This window comes from Asparagus officinalis, chromosome 2, assembly GCF_001876935.1.
Source record: "Asparagus officinalis chromosome 2, Aspof.V1, whole genome shotgun sequence".
NCBI classification, from domain to species: Eukaryota; Viridiplantae; Streptophyta; class Magnoliopsida; order Asparagales; family Asparagaceae; genus Asparagus; species Asparagus officinalis.
The window spans coordinates 19,456,165-19,472,751 of record NC_033795.1 but is presented as its reverse complement, the minus strand read 5'-3'; the positions used below and the strand labels follow the sequence as shown (position 1 = coordinate 19,472,751).

General features: G+C 38.3%; 1 protein-coding gene across 2 annotated transcripts; it reads right to left on the bottom strand.

The window, feature by feature from the left end:
• LOC109830453 (E3 ubiquitin-protein ligase RGLG2-like) lies at nucleotides 2,897-15,891 on the bottom strand. Of its 2 annotated transcripts, none has more exons than XM_020397708.1 (11): nucleotides 15,153-15,891; nucleotides 6,249-6,333; nucleotides 6,023-6,163; nucleotides 5,832-5,945; nucleotides 5,634-5,731; nucleotides 4,482-4,561; nucleotides 4,220-4,325; nucleotides 4,009-4,136; nucleotides 3,737-3,926; nucleotides 3,273-3,329; nucleotides 2,897-3,158 (listed from the first exon to the last, which is right to left on the bottom strand). In XM_020397708.1, the coding sequence occupies exons 1-11, from the start codon at nucleotides 15,468-15,470 to the stop codon at nucleotides 3,078-3,080; spliced, it is 1,398 nt and encodes a 465-aa protein (XP_020253297.1). In that variant the 5' UTR covers nucleotides 15,471-15,891; the 3' UTR covers nucleotides 2,897-3,077. The 2 variants fall into 2 exon arrangements, with proteins under 2 accessions (XP_020253297.1, XP_020253296.1); XM_020397707.1 differs by having other exon boundaries at nucleotides 3,273-3,332; nucleotides 15,153-15,889.

Sequence of the window (16,587 nt, the reverse complement as noted above, 5' to 3'; positions counted from 1 at the left end):
GTTAACTAGCTATAAAATCAAATAAAATATATGTTTACCATCTTTCTGCTCACGAAATCAAAATGGGAGTCCCACATGTGCTCGCCCGTTTCTCAACTATATATATACTAAAACTATAAAATAAAATAGGATTTTTTTGCCTATATGCCACTAAATATATAAATCTATATATTTGCTAACTTAATCTTACATTCTCCGGCCCGCATTGAATTCTTTTACCGCCCCTCATTATCTCAGACAACACCCGTCGAAATCACGGTTGCAAATCTACTCATTCGTAAATACGAGTATGTGGGAGGTCAATCTGCAAATAGGGTAATTTTGGAGAGTATATATGTAGGCAAAAATTCCTTCTTTAATCTTTAAACATTGGACTGGCATGGCGGCTTCAAACCCCCTCTATTCAAAGGTCTAATTATAGCTCGCATGTTTTAATGACCCTTTTAACATAATATTATATTATTTATGACGTACGGTCTAATTCTAGAATTCCAAATACTTCATTTTATTCCTATTATATGAACAAGACAATTTTGTCCTGATCCATAATAATCAGATTAAAATAATCTACAGAGGAGGATGCGTAACAAATTCAAGTTTTGTACCGCTACAATCCATTAACGCTTGGCGTGACCGTGTGGCAAAAAAATATTATAAAATCTTTTAAGATAAATTTTTTTCTCGTCTTTGAAGATCATATATATACAGCTGCGTAGAGTATGGGTAATTATGATTAACTATTAAAAAAACATTGTATTACGACTTATTTCTGCTGACCACATTATTTCTTGATTTCCATGTTTAACCTTTGAACAATTAATTAACTAACTACATACTACTTCCACAGTACTTACCTATACCCAAACTAATTATATTTGCATGTACACGCATTAAAACCAAGTGCTCTTGAAGTAAAAATTTAGATAATCTAATTCCTACCAAATCTTTGAATATGTAATTAATCCACTTTTTTTTTTTTGTCTCATGTACTGTGCAATCCAAAAATCATGTTATGATTCATTCCTACCATAACTAAAATCTTACCTCCCCAAGAACTGATAAATTACACGCTTTATTTTTAGAAGAAAAAAAGTTACATATTTATTAATTAATAAGAGAGAGAGAGAGAGAATTAAGTTCACCTTGAACGCTTGTATGAGGTTCAAATCCAAGATCCAAGGGTTATGCTCTCGCACGTGCGCCGCAACAGCCTAGCCGTCAAGGCCGAGCCTGTGCTGGCAAACGACTGCGAACGGTGATCGTGGCGCGCCGAGTCGATTGCCTCGACAGCCACGACCAGTGCAGGGGCCAAGTCAGCCTAACACAGTTGAAGCCCATGGACGCTACGTCCGCTGAGATGAGGTTGAGCGGCCTCTTGTTGAGCCCCTCGGCCACCATGGGCTCTAGGTGGGCCGGCCAGTTGATGCAGGCCAGCTTCACCCGCTGACCGTTCGTGTCGACGATCCATCTGCCTGATGTTGAGAGGGGGAGGTCTTGGGCTGACGTGGACGCTGAGATGATGATGAGGAGGAGGAGGAGGAGGAGGAGGGGAGGAGGAGGAGGATAAGGAAACGGCGCACGCTTCATGGCTTTTAATTAGGAGGGAGGAAGGGATGCGTAGCAAATTAATATATATAGGTGACGCACGCGCGCGGTATGATGAGCCCTTTTGTGAGTAAGAATCTTGACGCACGCATATCTAAAAGATTCGTATATATCATGTCCATTTCATGCTTGTATGCGCTCTTTCTACCCTGCGCTGACTCTTATTTCAAGTTATAAGGAAGCTAGGTTGCATTTTTTTTTTTTTTTCTCCTCTGTCAACATTCGTTATCTAAATGAAAAAGATATCTAAAAAAAGATTCGTACCGTGTCCATTTCATGGTTTCATGTTTGTATGCGCTCGCCATGGCGTAGATATCTCTTTGAACTAATCAACAAAATGTTGTTCTACTGAATGTTTGAATTTCTACGTACAAAATTAAACAACAATTTAGCATTTTTTAATTAGAATTAAGCGTAAATAAGCGCTCTTTAGATGGAAATGAAAATAACATTTATTCAGCTCGTATCCAATCTAATTAATATATTAGTTCCTAACTCTACAGATATTATTGCTTAATTCTGATCTGTACAGTTGAACGGCTTCGCAATTAAATTATTCAAAAAGTAGGAAGGTCGTTAACTGAGACCTTTAACGTGACCAGACGTAAATTTGTAAATAATTATGCTTTTAAGTCTCACGATTTCTTGCTGATATACCTTTCGGCTAGGGCTTTAGGGGGTGTTTGTTTGCATGCAAGTGAAAGATAAAAATGAGAAAGTTATTTTTATTTAACAATTAAGGTGTTTGTTTTCATATAAGTGGTTATGAAAGTGAGATGTAAGAAAGTTGCCACATAAGATTTAATACAATTTTGACTTTCCCTAAAAAAATGGTGTAGTCACATGAAAGTGACAAAAATATAACTAATTTAATTAAATAATTTTAATTATATTTTCTAATTAATCTTATTTTACCACGTCATCTTCACATTGCACTTTCGATAATAATTTAATTTTTCAAACAAACACTGTATTTCACTTGCGTGCTGACATGAATGTAAAAGTCATTTGCAAAAAAAAAGTAACTTACATATTTTAAATTCGCTTTCAGATTGCCAAACACCCCCGGACTAAGTATTTTTCGGTTATTAATCTGTAAATTGTTACAAACTGATTCGTTGAAATAGCATAGCCATCAAAATCTAAGTATTCCACCTCACTGACACTTTTGCAACCAATGCAACAAACATAGCCATTCTTATTCAAAATATGAAAGGTTGAGGACCGTCATTTTCGGGAAATAACATGCAAATGACAGCAGTATTTACAAAAGAGACGGCACACGCTTCGATTTGGGGCAAAGACCAACTGCATCCAAGCAGATGATCGATACAAGGTTTAATTGCACAGAATGAACTATTTAATATACAAGAAAAAATTAACATGAACAATTTGAAGAAATGCACAACATTGTTACAAAGCTAATTAACATAAAATTTTTCACTCCATGCACAAATACTCTTTCCAGCTGATCAATAAAGCCTTATTCGGGTCACAATTTCACTTCGGCAAATGGGGCAGGACTGAAGGCTTGGTCCGCACTCATAGCATGTCTGCATCCATGGAAGAAAAACTTGAGAGCATGTGCAGGAAAATAAATGTATAAAACAATACATAATAATATGAATATTGCAAATTGAAAAGATTTTCCAGTACAAATACTTCACCTGGTGCCCACATCCAAAGGCCATGTTCTTTGGGTTTGTAAGGCATATTGGACAAACCTGCTGAATAATATACCAAGACAGTATTAACCAATTACCACATAATTAAAATGCTTTTGATGCAATGTTATTGTTTGCAGGACGAAAATTATAAGATTAAATTACAAAAAAAAAAAGTCACATAATTGATGGAGAATCTTCTTACCCCCCTCCCAATCTTTTAATGTCTACATAATTAACTTGGATGTAGAAGATAATAGCATAGGATATGACAATTATATACACTCTACAAACATTTACATCTACTGAAAATTGACGATTACATCAAAAATTATTGATTATTTGACTAGAAACTGAAATTTAGGTGGTAAAAGTCGCTTTGCAGGATTTTCTGTCCATCTGCAAACTTTTAGGGCAACTTTCTGTAATTTAACCAAATAGTAATGCAACTTAATAAGAAATTGTACTTGATCATCCGATGAAGTGGCAGCCCGTGAAGCTGTGCGTTGTGAAGATGCATGTTCAGGATAAAGTGTAGTGCTCTGTTGGGGGTAACCAGCTGATGATCCAAACAATTTAGAGCTCATGGAAGGGGCACCATAACTTCCAAAAGGCGGAGGGAGTGGAACCCTCTCTGGAGATGCTGCACTTCTGCGACTGTTTTAAGCAAAATTACCAACACATGCTATGAATAAAAAATACGTTTAAGCAAAAGCTAAAAGATGAGGAAGATTGATACCCTAAAATCCCCAGCTCTAAAGTTGCTTTGTATTGCGGAGGTATTTCCATTAGTGCAGCAAGAGCAAACTCAGTTTCCTTCCTGGTCTGTGGAACATTCTTCGACATGATCTCCGTAAAATTTACAAACTGGGAAACAAAATTACTACCAAATAAGAGGAAAAGATAATGTGTGAGAAAAGCTCCCTTTATAAGAGAGATTCAAAATATACCTGGAAATTGTCAAAGGCTCTTGTGGGTATGTTGTCATCAAATTCCCTCATCATGTCCCATGGACCATCCCCAACCCCTACTAAAATAATTGATAAAGGAAATTCACTGGAAAAAAACAGAGAAAATATATCAGTAGGTAAACTCCACAAACATGTCTGATTTTTTTTTTCAACATGCTACATACAAGTAGAATTATTTCAGACCCTTTCTTATTTTCATATTCACATGGCTAGTACTTTGAGTGTTATAGATCATACTTACCTAGCTTTTACAATAGCATCAACAGTCTTTTGTTCTTGGGAGCTAAGCTGACCTGATTCTGTATCTACACTCCTTGTAACCTGCACAAGCTCAAATTTGTCTCATTAAAGAAGTCCAAATTTGTATTTCAAAGGACAAAACTGACAAAAATAATACGCAAATAGCTTAAGACATGTACCATATATCTATAATGAATATTTTTCTCAAGAAGATATGACATATATTACTGAAAAGAAGGTAAAAAGTATACAATACAAAGCAAGGTGATATTTCTTGAACCCATTATTAGAAATGCACAAGGATTAAGGAGTTATATAATGATGCAAGCGGAGAGACAATACAGTTACTTCTTTTGTGCTTATTGCAGCCATTTTATTTTGAGTCAATGAAGAATTTTAATTTGTAAGGAACAAGATCTGGTAAGTTCAATACAACAGCGGACACTGTAAGTCCACCGTATTGTTCTGTAATTTGAGTTGAGTCATCAACAGGATTTGTGTTAGCCAATGGATTTGTACTGCAACTTAATGTTCATATTACATGCCTTTCAAATTTAGCAGATAAAAGACATGATAACTCAGCAGCTATTCTGAATAGAACAAGATTTTCCTTAACACGAAACAGAGTTCAACCGAGAACGTAGCGATTGCCAAAATTAAACGTGCCTCTTTAGCTTGTTGTGTGTATCATATTTGGCAGGCTAGAAATGAATTCATCTTCATAAAAAAGATCCCAGTTCTTGATGATATCTAAGAAAAATCAGGTTTTTCATCAAAGTCCAGCTTAGTGATGTCAAAAAGGTAGCTGATAATGTGAAGAGTAGAGAATTCTGCATAGCCTTATTCATATGCCCAGATATCGTTCAATTAAAACAACGATGAGCCTCAAGTTTGTCATATAAGTTTGGCCTTTTTTTCCTTTCCTTTTAAGCCTGAGTTTGGTTACTGTTGAGCAGAGTCTATGAGGGGTTTGTATAGGTTGTGACTATCAGACATGTTTGTGCGCATGTTTCTGATATCTTTTTGTTGGCTTTTGAGTTGTGTAACTGGAGTCTATACTAATAGTTCATTTTTGGTAATAAAAACTTACATTTCTTGCCAAGAAAAAATCAGAGTTCGACAAGAAAAGAACTCTAGAATAAGAAAAGCATACCTGCCCATCAGCTATTATCAACAGAACATGGTACTGCCCTCCGCTTTGTTCTACAATAGTCATAGCCATCTCAATAATTGGAGCGAATGATGTAGGCCCTAAACAGAAACAAAGAGTTATGAATCTATAATCGAATATAATCAGATGATAAAATAGCACGTGCCAGTAATAAAGCTGTATATACAGTAAAAGACCTACCAGCCAATCGTAACTGTGGAACAATTTCTCTGTATCTTGTTAAAGCCTCAGGGAACCCATTACATGGTCTCTCATCCGGGAAGAAACTAAAGACATCTTGGTCATGTGTACTTGCTGCCATGTAAACATGAGCATCTCATCTAACAAGAGCATGATTGATATTATACTGAAAATTATGAGTATAACATTACCATCACCGAAACCAAAACAAGGGATCAGGTTATCTTCATCAAATGCGGATAATGTTCTCCCAATGATTGAGATTGCTTGTTCGTAGGGATTTTGAACATTGCCAATGTAGTGCAGGCTTCGATGGTTGAAAGAACGTTTACCTGCTTATCTACAGAAGTTAGCATAAATCACAGCTATATGAGTTGATATATATAAGGAGGGATCTGTAGGGATAAAATATGTAACCTGTCCACTCATTGCTCTTAGTGAAGTCAATACCAACAATAAGATTTGAGGACTCCAGACCAGCTTGTGCAAGGGCCTCTGTGACCTACACAGACAAGAAGTAAGAAAACTGAAATTATAATGGAATTATGATTAGTAAAGCAGCAGTTAAGGCTAGTCAGTATCGACCATGAAGTGGAAACACTGCTCTTCTACATTCTACCAAGCTACAGAAAAATTAACCAGATGTTCTGCACTATTAGGAAAGTAGGCAAAAGGAAACACACGTGGACTTAGAAAGCAATCGATTGTTCTCGACTTGATTTGGATTCTTAAAGGGATATTAGATTAAAAAAACTGAAAAGAACCAGTCAAGAAGATGAAAACTGCTATATTAACACCTATTGTATCTACCTAAATGAAGAACACTGCTTCCTTTGAAAAGACAAACAGGGTTAAAGATAACTGTTGGCTCGAAAACATTGTTTTCTTAACATAACAGAGTAGAAGATATATATGGTATGCCTATGGAAGACAACTTGACCATGATACTAATATCATGTTAGAAGTTGGAAACATTCGAAATGTATACCCAATAAAATATTCTTTGTGAATAAAAAAGAATTGTGTCTTTCTTTCATTTACACTTTTACGAAATCGCTATTAAGAACTCTTGAATTTTGTTAGTGTTAAGGAAACGCCATTATATGACAGTGGTGTTAAACCCAACCAAAATGAATATCCAGGTGAAAGGAGCTCGAATTGGCATAAAATAGAGTGGAATACACAAATACCCAAGATGAGGTGATTGTTTCAAAGAAGAGGGGTAGAAGATGTGCAAGGCAGATGATCTGTTCAATGGATAGTGTTGTTGCTGGTTGTGAAAAGAAGCCAAAAGAGGAGGAAGACGAGGTAATCGTGGTGTATTAACCCTTTAACAAAATACTAAACTAATATACAATTATTAGTATGCCAAAGTAGAACAGATGATATGCAAGGAGGATGTAGGGGAAAAAAAGAGCTACTGGAGGTGATGCTACAACGGCCACCATTGCTAGTACACGTTAAGGCAGCAGGTATTTACTATTTATATGACAGACATCCAAAAAACAATTTAGTGCGCATAAGCACATATACACACATATACATGGACATGTATGTATATTAATTAATGAAACACATATTTTAGCCATATACAGTTGTGTCCTTGTACCTGAGATTCCAAAAATTCCCATGTTTGTCTCAGACAGAAATCAAAGATGTGTTCTTTCCTGCTCTTAAATTTTGGCATATTTATGTTGCCCTTATCCTCCTCTTAATACTAATTACCTATCCAACATGACAATTCAGCTTCAAGCTCTTATTTCAACCATAAATCCAGATTTTCAGGCCGTTCTTTCTCGTAACACTAACCTCAATCTTCTATACATCTCTAGTTTCAAATGATGAAATTACTAGAGTCACCAGACATTCTTACCCCCATAGTAACTTAAAACTTGTTCCATTTTGCCAACTTCAGTATGGTACTATTTGACAGCACACTTTCATTCAAACATTTTCTTCACCCTTATTCCAATTCATCTCTGTATCAAAATTTTCTTGCATGATCACTGATAAGTAATTGTCACATTTACTAGTTTCATCCATCTTCTCCTCTTATTCATAACATGATTATCCTTTCTTCTGAAAGAAGACTTGCTACCCTTCAAAGAAATAAAGCTAGATAAGTATACTGTATGCCTTAAGCCCTAAGCATAGGGATGTGGAAATTGTAAAATCAGTTGGAGGCAAGTACAGGAGTGCCCACAAGTCAGAACTCTGCAGCCATTTGTATAACCATTATTGACCAACACAACCAAGGATTTCCACCATCATATACGCCATATACTATAAAACATTACTACCACCCGTATATAGTTCAAATTCTTGAAGCACTGTAGCATATGGGTTATTGTTGCGCCGCCATCATAATGAACAGTAAACGATTTCGAGGGCTAAAGATAGAAACATTTGACCACCAATGCTAAATGCTACATAGGTCATACCAAGACAGGGTCACCTTATTAATAACCTCTTTCAATTGCACTAACAAAAAATAATAGAAGGAACGATCCCTTACCTCTAACGAAATTATAGGAAGTGCGCATGTATGGTGGGGTTATGTAGTTAAATGCATTGTCTTAGTGACATCAAAATGCTAGCCAAAAGATGAAGCAAGTTTTACATGCTCACTACCTAGCTCATGCTTGCGTCAAGTCACTATCTCAAAGGTACTTGATTTATGGTCATCTCAGAAAGCTGTTCTGAGAGTTGGCACACTCTAGGCACACGTAATTGTGAAGTAACCAATGTGAATGCATATCACCAGGCACTACCCTTGGATCCTCAGCAACTTGGAATCAAGAAATCAATACGAAACAAATTAATGTATGGGGCTGAAGAAATTGAACAAAAATCACAAGTGCTTTTCCTCCCTTAGGTTGCCACCAAAGGAAGGTTCACTAATTTTGAGGAACGGTGAGAAGAGCATATGGTTTTTTTTCCTCGTATCCCACATCAGAAGGAAAGCATCGAAGCATATCTTGTGTTTAGTCATTGACCAGAATGGTGGTCTCATATGCATAGCATTGGTTTCATCAGGGACAGGAGCATATGGTTTGTATGTCAAGGGCGTTGATTCCTTTATATCTTTATTCATTCTATCTTTTTAGATTTTCCTAATTTATGAACTAATTAGACTTTGGCTCAAAAGTTCAATTGGGATAGTCGGTCATTAGTTTGGTAGTCAACAGGGTTTAACAGGTTTTTTCAAGCAGACATGTCTTTCCTCCTAGCCATCTTTGTTAACTTTAGTACTTATAATAAAGGGTGATTCCTGTAACTAATTTTGAAATCTAAAATTTTTAAAGTAGAAGTCAAATAGGTGTACAGAAAATTTTTAAAGTAGAAATAAAATAGGTGTACAGAAAATTTTTAAAGGAGAAGTTCTTTGAGATGGCTAATGTGCCCGAAGCAAACCAGGTGAAGTTTGTAGCCTATCGTCTCAAAGGAGGAGTCGCGGCATGGTGGGATCAGACTCAAAACACTAGCGACGGCAAGGCAAGCAACCAGTTCGGGTTTGACAACGCATGAAGCAGTTACTCCAAGCTAGATTCCTACTGCCCGACTACCAACAAATTCTCTACAAACAGTTCGAACAATGCCGTCAAGGAATCAGATCAGTAAGCACTTATACCGAAGAATTCTTCCGTTTTACTTCTCGTTACGATTTGTCTATGAGCGAGGAATAACTCACGGCCAAATATATCGGAGGTTTGAAGTATTCAATTCAAGAGAATGTGGTCATCTACAACGTGTACTCTGTGGACGAAGCCCATAACATGGTTCTCAAGACGAAAAGATTGGCCTCCAAGACACCACATTTTAGGCGAACCGATCAGGAAAGTTCGACCGAGAAGGCAAGAGGTGAGTCAGTAGGGCCAATGACGACTGATCGATCAAATCCTCCACGATCAGCCGAACGATCGACAAATCAACCACCGCCTCAGACGACTCAATCAAATCAGTATGTCAAGCCGACCGTAGGGAAGTGTTTCCGATGTCTCCAGCCAAGGCATAAGTCCAACGAGTGCCCATAGCGGAAGAAGGTCAATCTAGCGGATTATGAAGAGGCAAAAGACGGACACACAGCATCTGACGAAGAGTATGAGGAAGAGGTTGCCAAGATTGAGGGCGATAATGTGTCATGTGTTGTTCAACGACTCTTGTGTACCCAGAAGACTCCAGATTCATCACAACGGCATCAAATCTTCTTTTCTAGATGTTTAGTCAACAACAATGTGTGCACCCTCATTATTGATAACGAAAACTGTGAGAATATTGTGTCAAAGATCTTGGTAGAACATTTGAGACTACCAACAGAAATAAAACCCGTACCCTATACCATAGGATGGATCAAGAAGGACTCCTCTGTTAAGGTGACTGAATTATGTCATGTGCCACTATCACTAGGGAAGACGTATCATGACTATGTTACTTGTGATATTGTGGACATGGATGCATACCATGTATTGTTAGGACGACCGTGGCAATATGACGTCGATGCTAAGCATGATGGCAAGAAGAATGAATATTCTTTCGTATGGAATAATAAGAAAATCATCCTACCACCTATTCCACCCTCTCCAAAGCACCCCAAAGATCAAAAGTCCAAACAAACATCTCTTTGCAACAAGAGAGAGTTCCTGGTCAAGTCAAAGGAGTTGAAACAGAGGTTTGCTTTAGTTGTGAAGGAAGAAGTAAAGACACCTATTGAGGTCCCAAAAAAGATGAAATCGTTGTTTAAAGAGTTCGAAGTGTTGATTACTGAAAAGCTACCAGCGGGTCTTCCACCTATTAGGAATATTCAGCACCATATTATTTTCATCCGGGGTTCAATGCTTTCTAATCTCCCTCATTATCGCATAAACCCGTAGGAGAAGAAGATCCTACAGGATACCATTGAGGACCTCATTAAGAAGGGCCACGTTCGAGAGAGTAAGAGTCCATGCGCAGTTCCAATACTGTTGACACCAAAGAAGGATGGAAGTTGACGGATGTGCGTAGACAGTCGAGCCATTAACAAGATTACAATCCGCTACAGGTTCCCAATCCCACGGCTGGATGACATGTTGGATCAGCTGGGAAACGTGGGCGTCTTTTTGAAGGTCGAGAGGAGTGGCTATCATCAGATCCGAATCCGACCCGACGACGAGTGGAAGACTGCATTTAAGAATAGTGAGGGCCTCTACGAATGGTTGGTGATGCCTTTTGGGTTGTCGAACGCTCCAAGCACATTTATGCGTTTGATGAACCAAATTCTGAAGTATTTCTTGAAAGGTTTGTAGTCATCTACTTTGATGATATTCTTATCTATAGCCAAGATGAACAGTAGCATATGTTGCATCTCCGAGAAGTCTTCCAAGTGCTAAAGGAGAATGAACTTTAAATCAACCTTAAGAAATGTGTGTTCTTGACGACTCAACTTGTGTTCTTAGGATTCGTGGTGAGCTCGCAGGGAATCCAAGTCGACGAAGATAAGGTCAAAGCAATCAAGGATTGGCCGACTCCGAAAAGTGTTACTGAAATAAGGAGCTTTTATGGGTTAGCATCTTTTTATCGGCGTTTCATTCGTAACTTCAGTTCTATAGTTGCTCTCATGACGGATTGCTTGAAGAAGAAGGGTGTTTTCGAGTGAACCAATGAAGCAAATGCAGCTTTTGCCTTTATCAAGGAGAAGATTACTACTGCACCTATATTGGTGTTTCCAGATTTCAACAAGCTCTTTGAGCTTGAGTGCGACGCGTGTGGTGTAGGTATTGGAGCAGTCCTCTCTCAAGAGAAGCGCCCCATTGCTTTCTTGAGCGAGAAGTTGAATGAAGTTCGGCAGAAATAGAGTACTTATGAGCAGGAATTATATGTTGTTTATCGTTCTTTGAAGACTTGTGAAAGTTACCTCATTGCTAACGACTTCGTGATTTACTCCGATCATCAGTCTCTTCAACACTTCAAGAATCAAAAGCATATCAACAAAATGCATAGACGTTGGGCTTCGTATTTTGAACAGTTTAATTTTACATTGTAACATAAATCAGGAGTAGACAATAAGGTACCCAATGCTTTGAGTCGGCGGGTATCCTTATTGAGCGTATTGCAAGGTAAAGTTATTGCTTTTGATTGTTTAAAAGAGCTTTATGTTGATGATGAAGACTTTCAGGAAATTTGGGCAAAGTGTTCGACAAGACAACCCACAGAAGACTTCGTTATTATGAACAGTTTCTGTTTAAAGGAAATCGACTTTGTATTCCCATTACGTCATTGAGGGAAAAGATAGTTTGGGACTTACATGATGACGGGCTTGGTGAACACTTTGGGCGAGACAAGACTGTTTTGAGTCTTGAGGAGAGATACTATTGTCGAGTTTAAGTAAGGTGTGGCGATCCTTGTGAGGAGTTGTCAAGTGTATCAAGTTGCAAAAGGACAAGTGCAGAATACTGGTTTGTATACTTCTCTACCTATGCCCAAGGATATCTGGAAAGATTTGAGTATGGACTTGACGCAGCGCGGAAGTTGTAACCTCGGAATCCACCAAGGGTGTTCTCTGAATCCACAAAGAACGATCTTCGAATCCACGAAGAGCTTCGAATCCACGAAGAAATATTGAGGAAAAACGAAATTTTATTAATCAAAAGTTATGCCTCTAGGGCTTACAAGACTCTTCTTAAATAGAAAAAGAAACAAGACTCCTACAAGGACTCTAATTCCTACAATGACTCTCAACTTACCAAAAATGGTAAAGAATTCCTAAAACATTAAAACTCCTAAAAAGACTCCTTATGAATAGGAAAGTCCACCGGTCAAATCTGAGATCAAATCGGATTTGTTTCCTAAACAAAACAGACTCCTAAATTATTACTAAAAACAGTAAAAACGGACAAAATTGTAATTATCTCTCAAACCGTAAGGAATTTGGCGAATCTGAGAACGCAAACCAAACCCGATGGGGTTGGTTTGGATGGCTCCGTCTCGTCGAGATAGTCGATTTTCATATATAATTCGTCCAATTCCGACATACGGGTCGATTTTCATATATAATTCGTCCAATTCCGACATACGGTTTGAAAGTTACGGCCGTTTCTTCGAAACATGTTATTTTCTTCGACCAGGCCCGCATTTGGGCTTGCGACTGTCCCACTTTGACAAAAACATGTCTGCTGTGTGTTCTACATCAGGACTTTGTGTTGGGACTTCCCCGAACACAAAGAAGCGCGGATTCAGTCTTCGTGATAGTGGATCGTTTTTCTAAGATGGCTCACTTCATCCCGTGCCGTAAGACTTCGGATGCACCACATGTTACACGACTATTCTTCCAAGAAGTGGTTTGGCCATGGTGTTCCTAGTTTGATTGTTTCGGATAGTGATACTATGTTCTTGGCGACTTTTTGGACTACTTTATGGCGACGATTTGACACTTCATTAAAGTATTCTAGCACAGTACGCCCTCAAACGGATGGACAAACAAAAGTGGTCAATCGGACCTTAGAAAACTTGATTCGATGCATATGTGAAGAGAAGTCAAAGGTGTATGATCAAGCTATACCTCAAGCTGAATTCGCCTACAACTTGAATGTTCATAGTTCCACAGGTATGTCTTCTTTTTTCATTGTTCATAGGAAGACACCTCGACATCTTCTGGATTTGTTAAAGTTGCTGACAAGTAGTAAGTTCAGCGAGGCAGCAAGTTCAATGGTCGAGAATGCTATCAATATTCAGGAAGAAGTGCATACAAAAATTAAGAAAGCCAATGCAAAGTTGAAGGCGCGGGTGGACAAGAAGAGGCGACTCAAGGTGTTCAATGAAGGAGACATGGTGATGGTTTACTTACGAAAGGAACGGGTACCGGCGGGAACATACAACAAGCTTAAGCCAAAAAGATATGGATCGTTCAAAATTCTCAAAAAAATCAATGACAATGCATATGTTGTGGATCTTCCAAAAGGAATGGTTATGTCTAAGACATTCAACGTGACGGATATTTCTGACTATCATCCTTCAATCGAGTTGTATTCAAGTGATGTGAACTAAGAGACGAGTTCTTTCAAAAGAGGGACTGATACAGAAGATCTACACGACCGAGACGACATCAGCGGACGACGACTCGACATCTCAACTTGAGTCGAGTCGACAGTCGAGATGACTAAACAGTCGACAAGACGAGACCCCAGCCGAGACCCCAGTCACGACCCTAGCCGAGACCTCAGTCGATAGGACGATACGACACACCTCAGTTGACACGAATGGTAGTGTTAGTCGATACATGTCAATCGACACATGTTAGTCGACACATGTCAGTCGATACATGTCAATCGGCACATGTTAGTCAACTCATGTCCAGTCGACACGAAAGACGGTACTACTCGGCACGCCTCGTGTCGACTTGGCAAACAGATTAGGAAAGAAGTTTATTTTTCGTTATTTCCTTTTAGGATTAGGGTTTTTTTTATTAGAGTTAGGATAGGATTAGTTGGCTATAAATATTAGTTCCTTTTGAAAATCAATTATTAACTTTTTAATTATTCAAATCAAGAGAATTTTTCTCCTTGTTCCTTTCCAAAGTTTAGAAAATTAGGGCTTGAGGATTCAAACTTGTTTCTTACCTGCTATTATCAAGGTTCGTCGGCATCAGAATGGTATACGATCGGCCTCCCCGTTTCTATGTTTGCATCAAGTTCTTGGGTTTGATATTGAGAGATCGTGAAGAGAGGTTTTGATTCCCTGAAACCTCATTGACCTCTCACTCGTCGCACACAATATTTTCGGATCGTTTCAGCGATGAAAGATGCCATTGGATTGATCTATTTCACCATTATTTCATCAAGCTTTGCTTACATCCTTCGAGGGACGGTTTGTTCTATCGAAAGGGCTACAAGATTGTTCTTTATTCTGAGCTTAACTGTTTTGTGTTTGGCTTTACTTTGAACTTCTTTGACAGCGCACTCAAGCCATTGAATTGAAAGTTAGAGCTTGCTAGGGCTAGGAATTACTCATTATGAGAAATAGATTAGACGACTGGAATTGGGTAGATACCAGGGTGCGGTCTTGTAAGACCGCTGAATCGGATTTGTGATTCAAGTGAACTCTTGCCATAGTGACGGAATAAAGGAAGAAAGGAATATACCGGGGTGAAATCATGTTTAGTACATCCCTTAAGAATACGCATCGCATGTTTTATTCTCAGGTATGTATCAAAAATAGTGCAGGTCATCAACAGGGCTAAATCATTTAGTCACAAGTTATATCAATGATCAACTGCAAATGTGAAATTGAATACTTGATATGCAATAATATCATCGTAAACCATAATCAACCAAACATCTAACCCAATACCTGTTCCAAGGATATGTAGTTATCGGCTATCTTCGAATACTTCCTGTCCAACCTCGGCCGTGGCCGTGGCACATTAGACGAAGCAGGCGGCGGGTGTGCCTCCGCAGGACAAGGATAAGCATAGGACTGCCCATCATAATAAGAACTATAGCTTTGGGCCGCCGCCGGCGACTGAGGAGGAGGAGGGTAAGCTTGATAACTAGGAGGAGCTTGGTCCCAGGGCTGCTCCCAAGAATAACTCCGATCCTGAAACGACGACGATCTTCGATTGAAGCTTCCCCTGCCACCGCCGGATTCAGTTGAGCTCTTTCCTCCCATCAAACCAAAACCCTGTTCAATTTTCTTCAAATTTATGGATTACAAGAACGCCCAGATGTGAAGAAAGGATTTTGGAGTGGGATTTGGGATTATTTAGGGTTTGATTTGTTTCCAAAAGAGGGGAAATTTCCTCGGTAAGTTTGAGGAAAAGGAGATTTATAGTTTGACACCGAAATTTTCGCCCCGTTGTCTGAACTTGGTAAAAAGGGAAACGTGAGAAAAGAAGAAGAAATGTGGTAAAAATCTAAAACCCAAAAACAAGATACTTAGCGAGAAAGATAACAAGATAAGCACGAAAGGTAAATATTAAGCTTCAGCTTAATATTGAAGAAATGCGAAATTTGTAAATTTAAGGAGAAGAAAACGGTGAAGGGGTTGGGTCAACGTTGACTATTTTCAGAGCGTGACGGATCGATCCCAAACTTGACGAGTGGTAGCTTTTAAATGATTTTGATTGCTCAATTGTGCTTTGTGTCTCAATATGGGACGATGAAGAATATCTTTTCTTTTTCTTTTTTTTTATTTCTAATTTCCAGAAAGGAGAAGTACTTTATGAAGATAGAAAATTTTAAAAAGAATTTTTTTTTTTTTTAATGATTGAACGTTGTATTTTTAAAGACCAAATGCGCAGACTTCAGCCCGTGACCACGTCGCTCGGTTGACAGTTGATACGCAGTGTAAAAGGGTCGGATGTAAAACCAAGGAAATTTCTTGGAAAAAACTGAGAGGAAATTTCTTGGAATCTCTTGAGGGCCACCACCAGGAGAGAGACAGTAATTTATATATAATCTAGAATTGGCTTAAATGCACGCCGGTAACCCGCGATTTCGCTCATTCTATACTTCAAAGTTTATTTTTGCGTATTTGATATCGCAAAGTTTCAGCCACTTAGAACTTTGATGTCCAACATTTTATTTTTACCCATTTGATTATCCATTTTTCTATTAAAACTTAGACCACGCTTAACATGTTCTTTATTTGGAAATTATATCCACGTAGTCATTATAAATATCCTTGAACTAGTTGGACAATTTTGCTATGAACATCCTAAACAATGTGTTTGAGCACAGAGTTTGGTAATTAATACTCATTTTGGGGGGCATTTATAATGAGTACA

What these genes read in the sequence shown, in the direction of transcription:
- LOC109830453 (XM_020397707.1), bottom strand. Translation starts at nt 15,470, where the DNA reads ATGGGAGGAAAGAGCTCAACTGAATCCGGCGGTGGCAGGGGAAGCTTC. An exon ending in TCCACAGTTACGATTGGCTG is followed by an intron (nt 5,732 to 5,831) that starts GTAGGTCTTTTA and finishes GTTTCTGTTTAG; the next exon opens with GGCCTACATCATTCGCTCCA. An exon ending in CCACTTCATCGGATGATCAA is followed by an intron (nt 3,333 to 3,736) that starts GTACAATTTCTT and finishes TATATTATTCAG; the next exon opens with CAGGTTTGTCCAATATGCCT.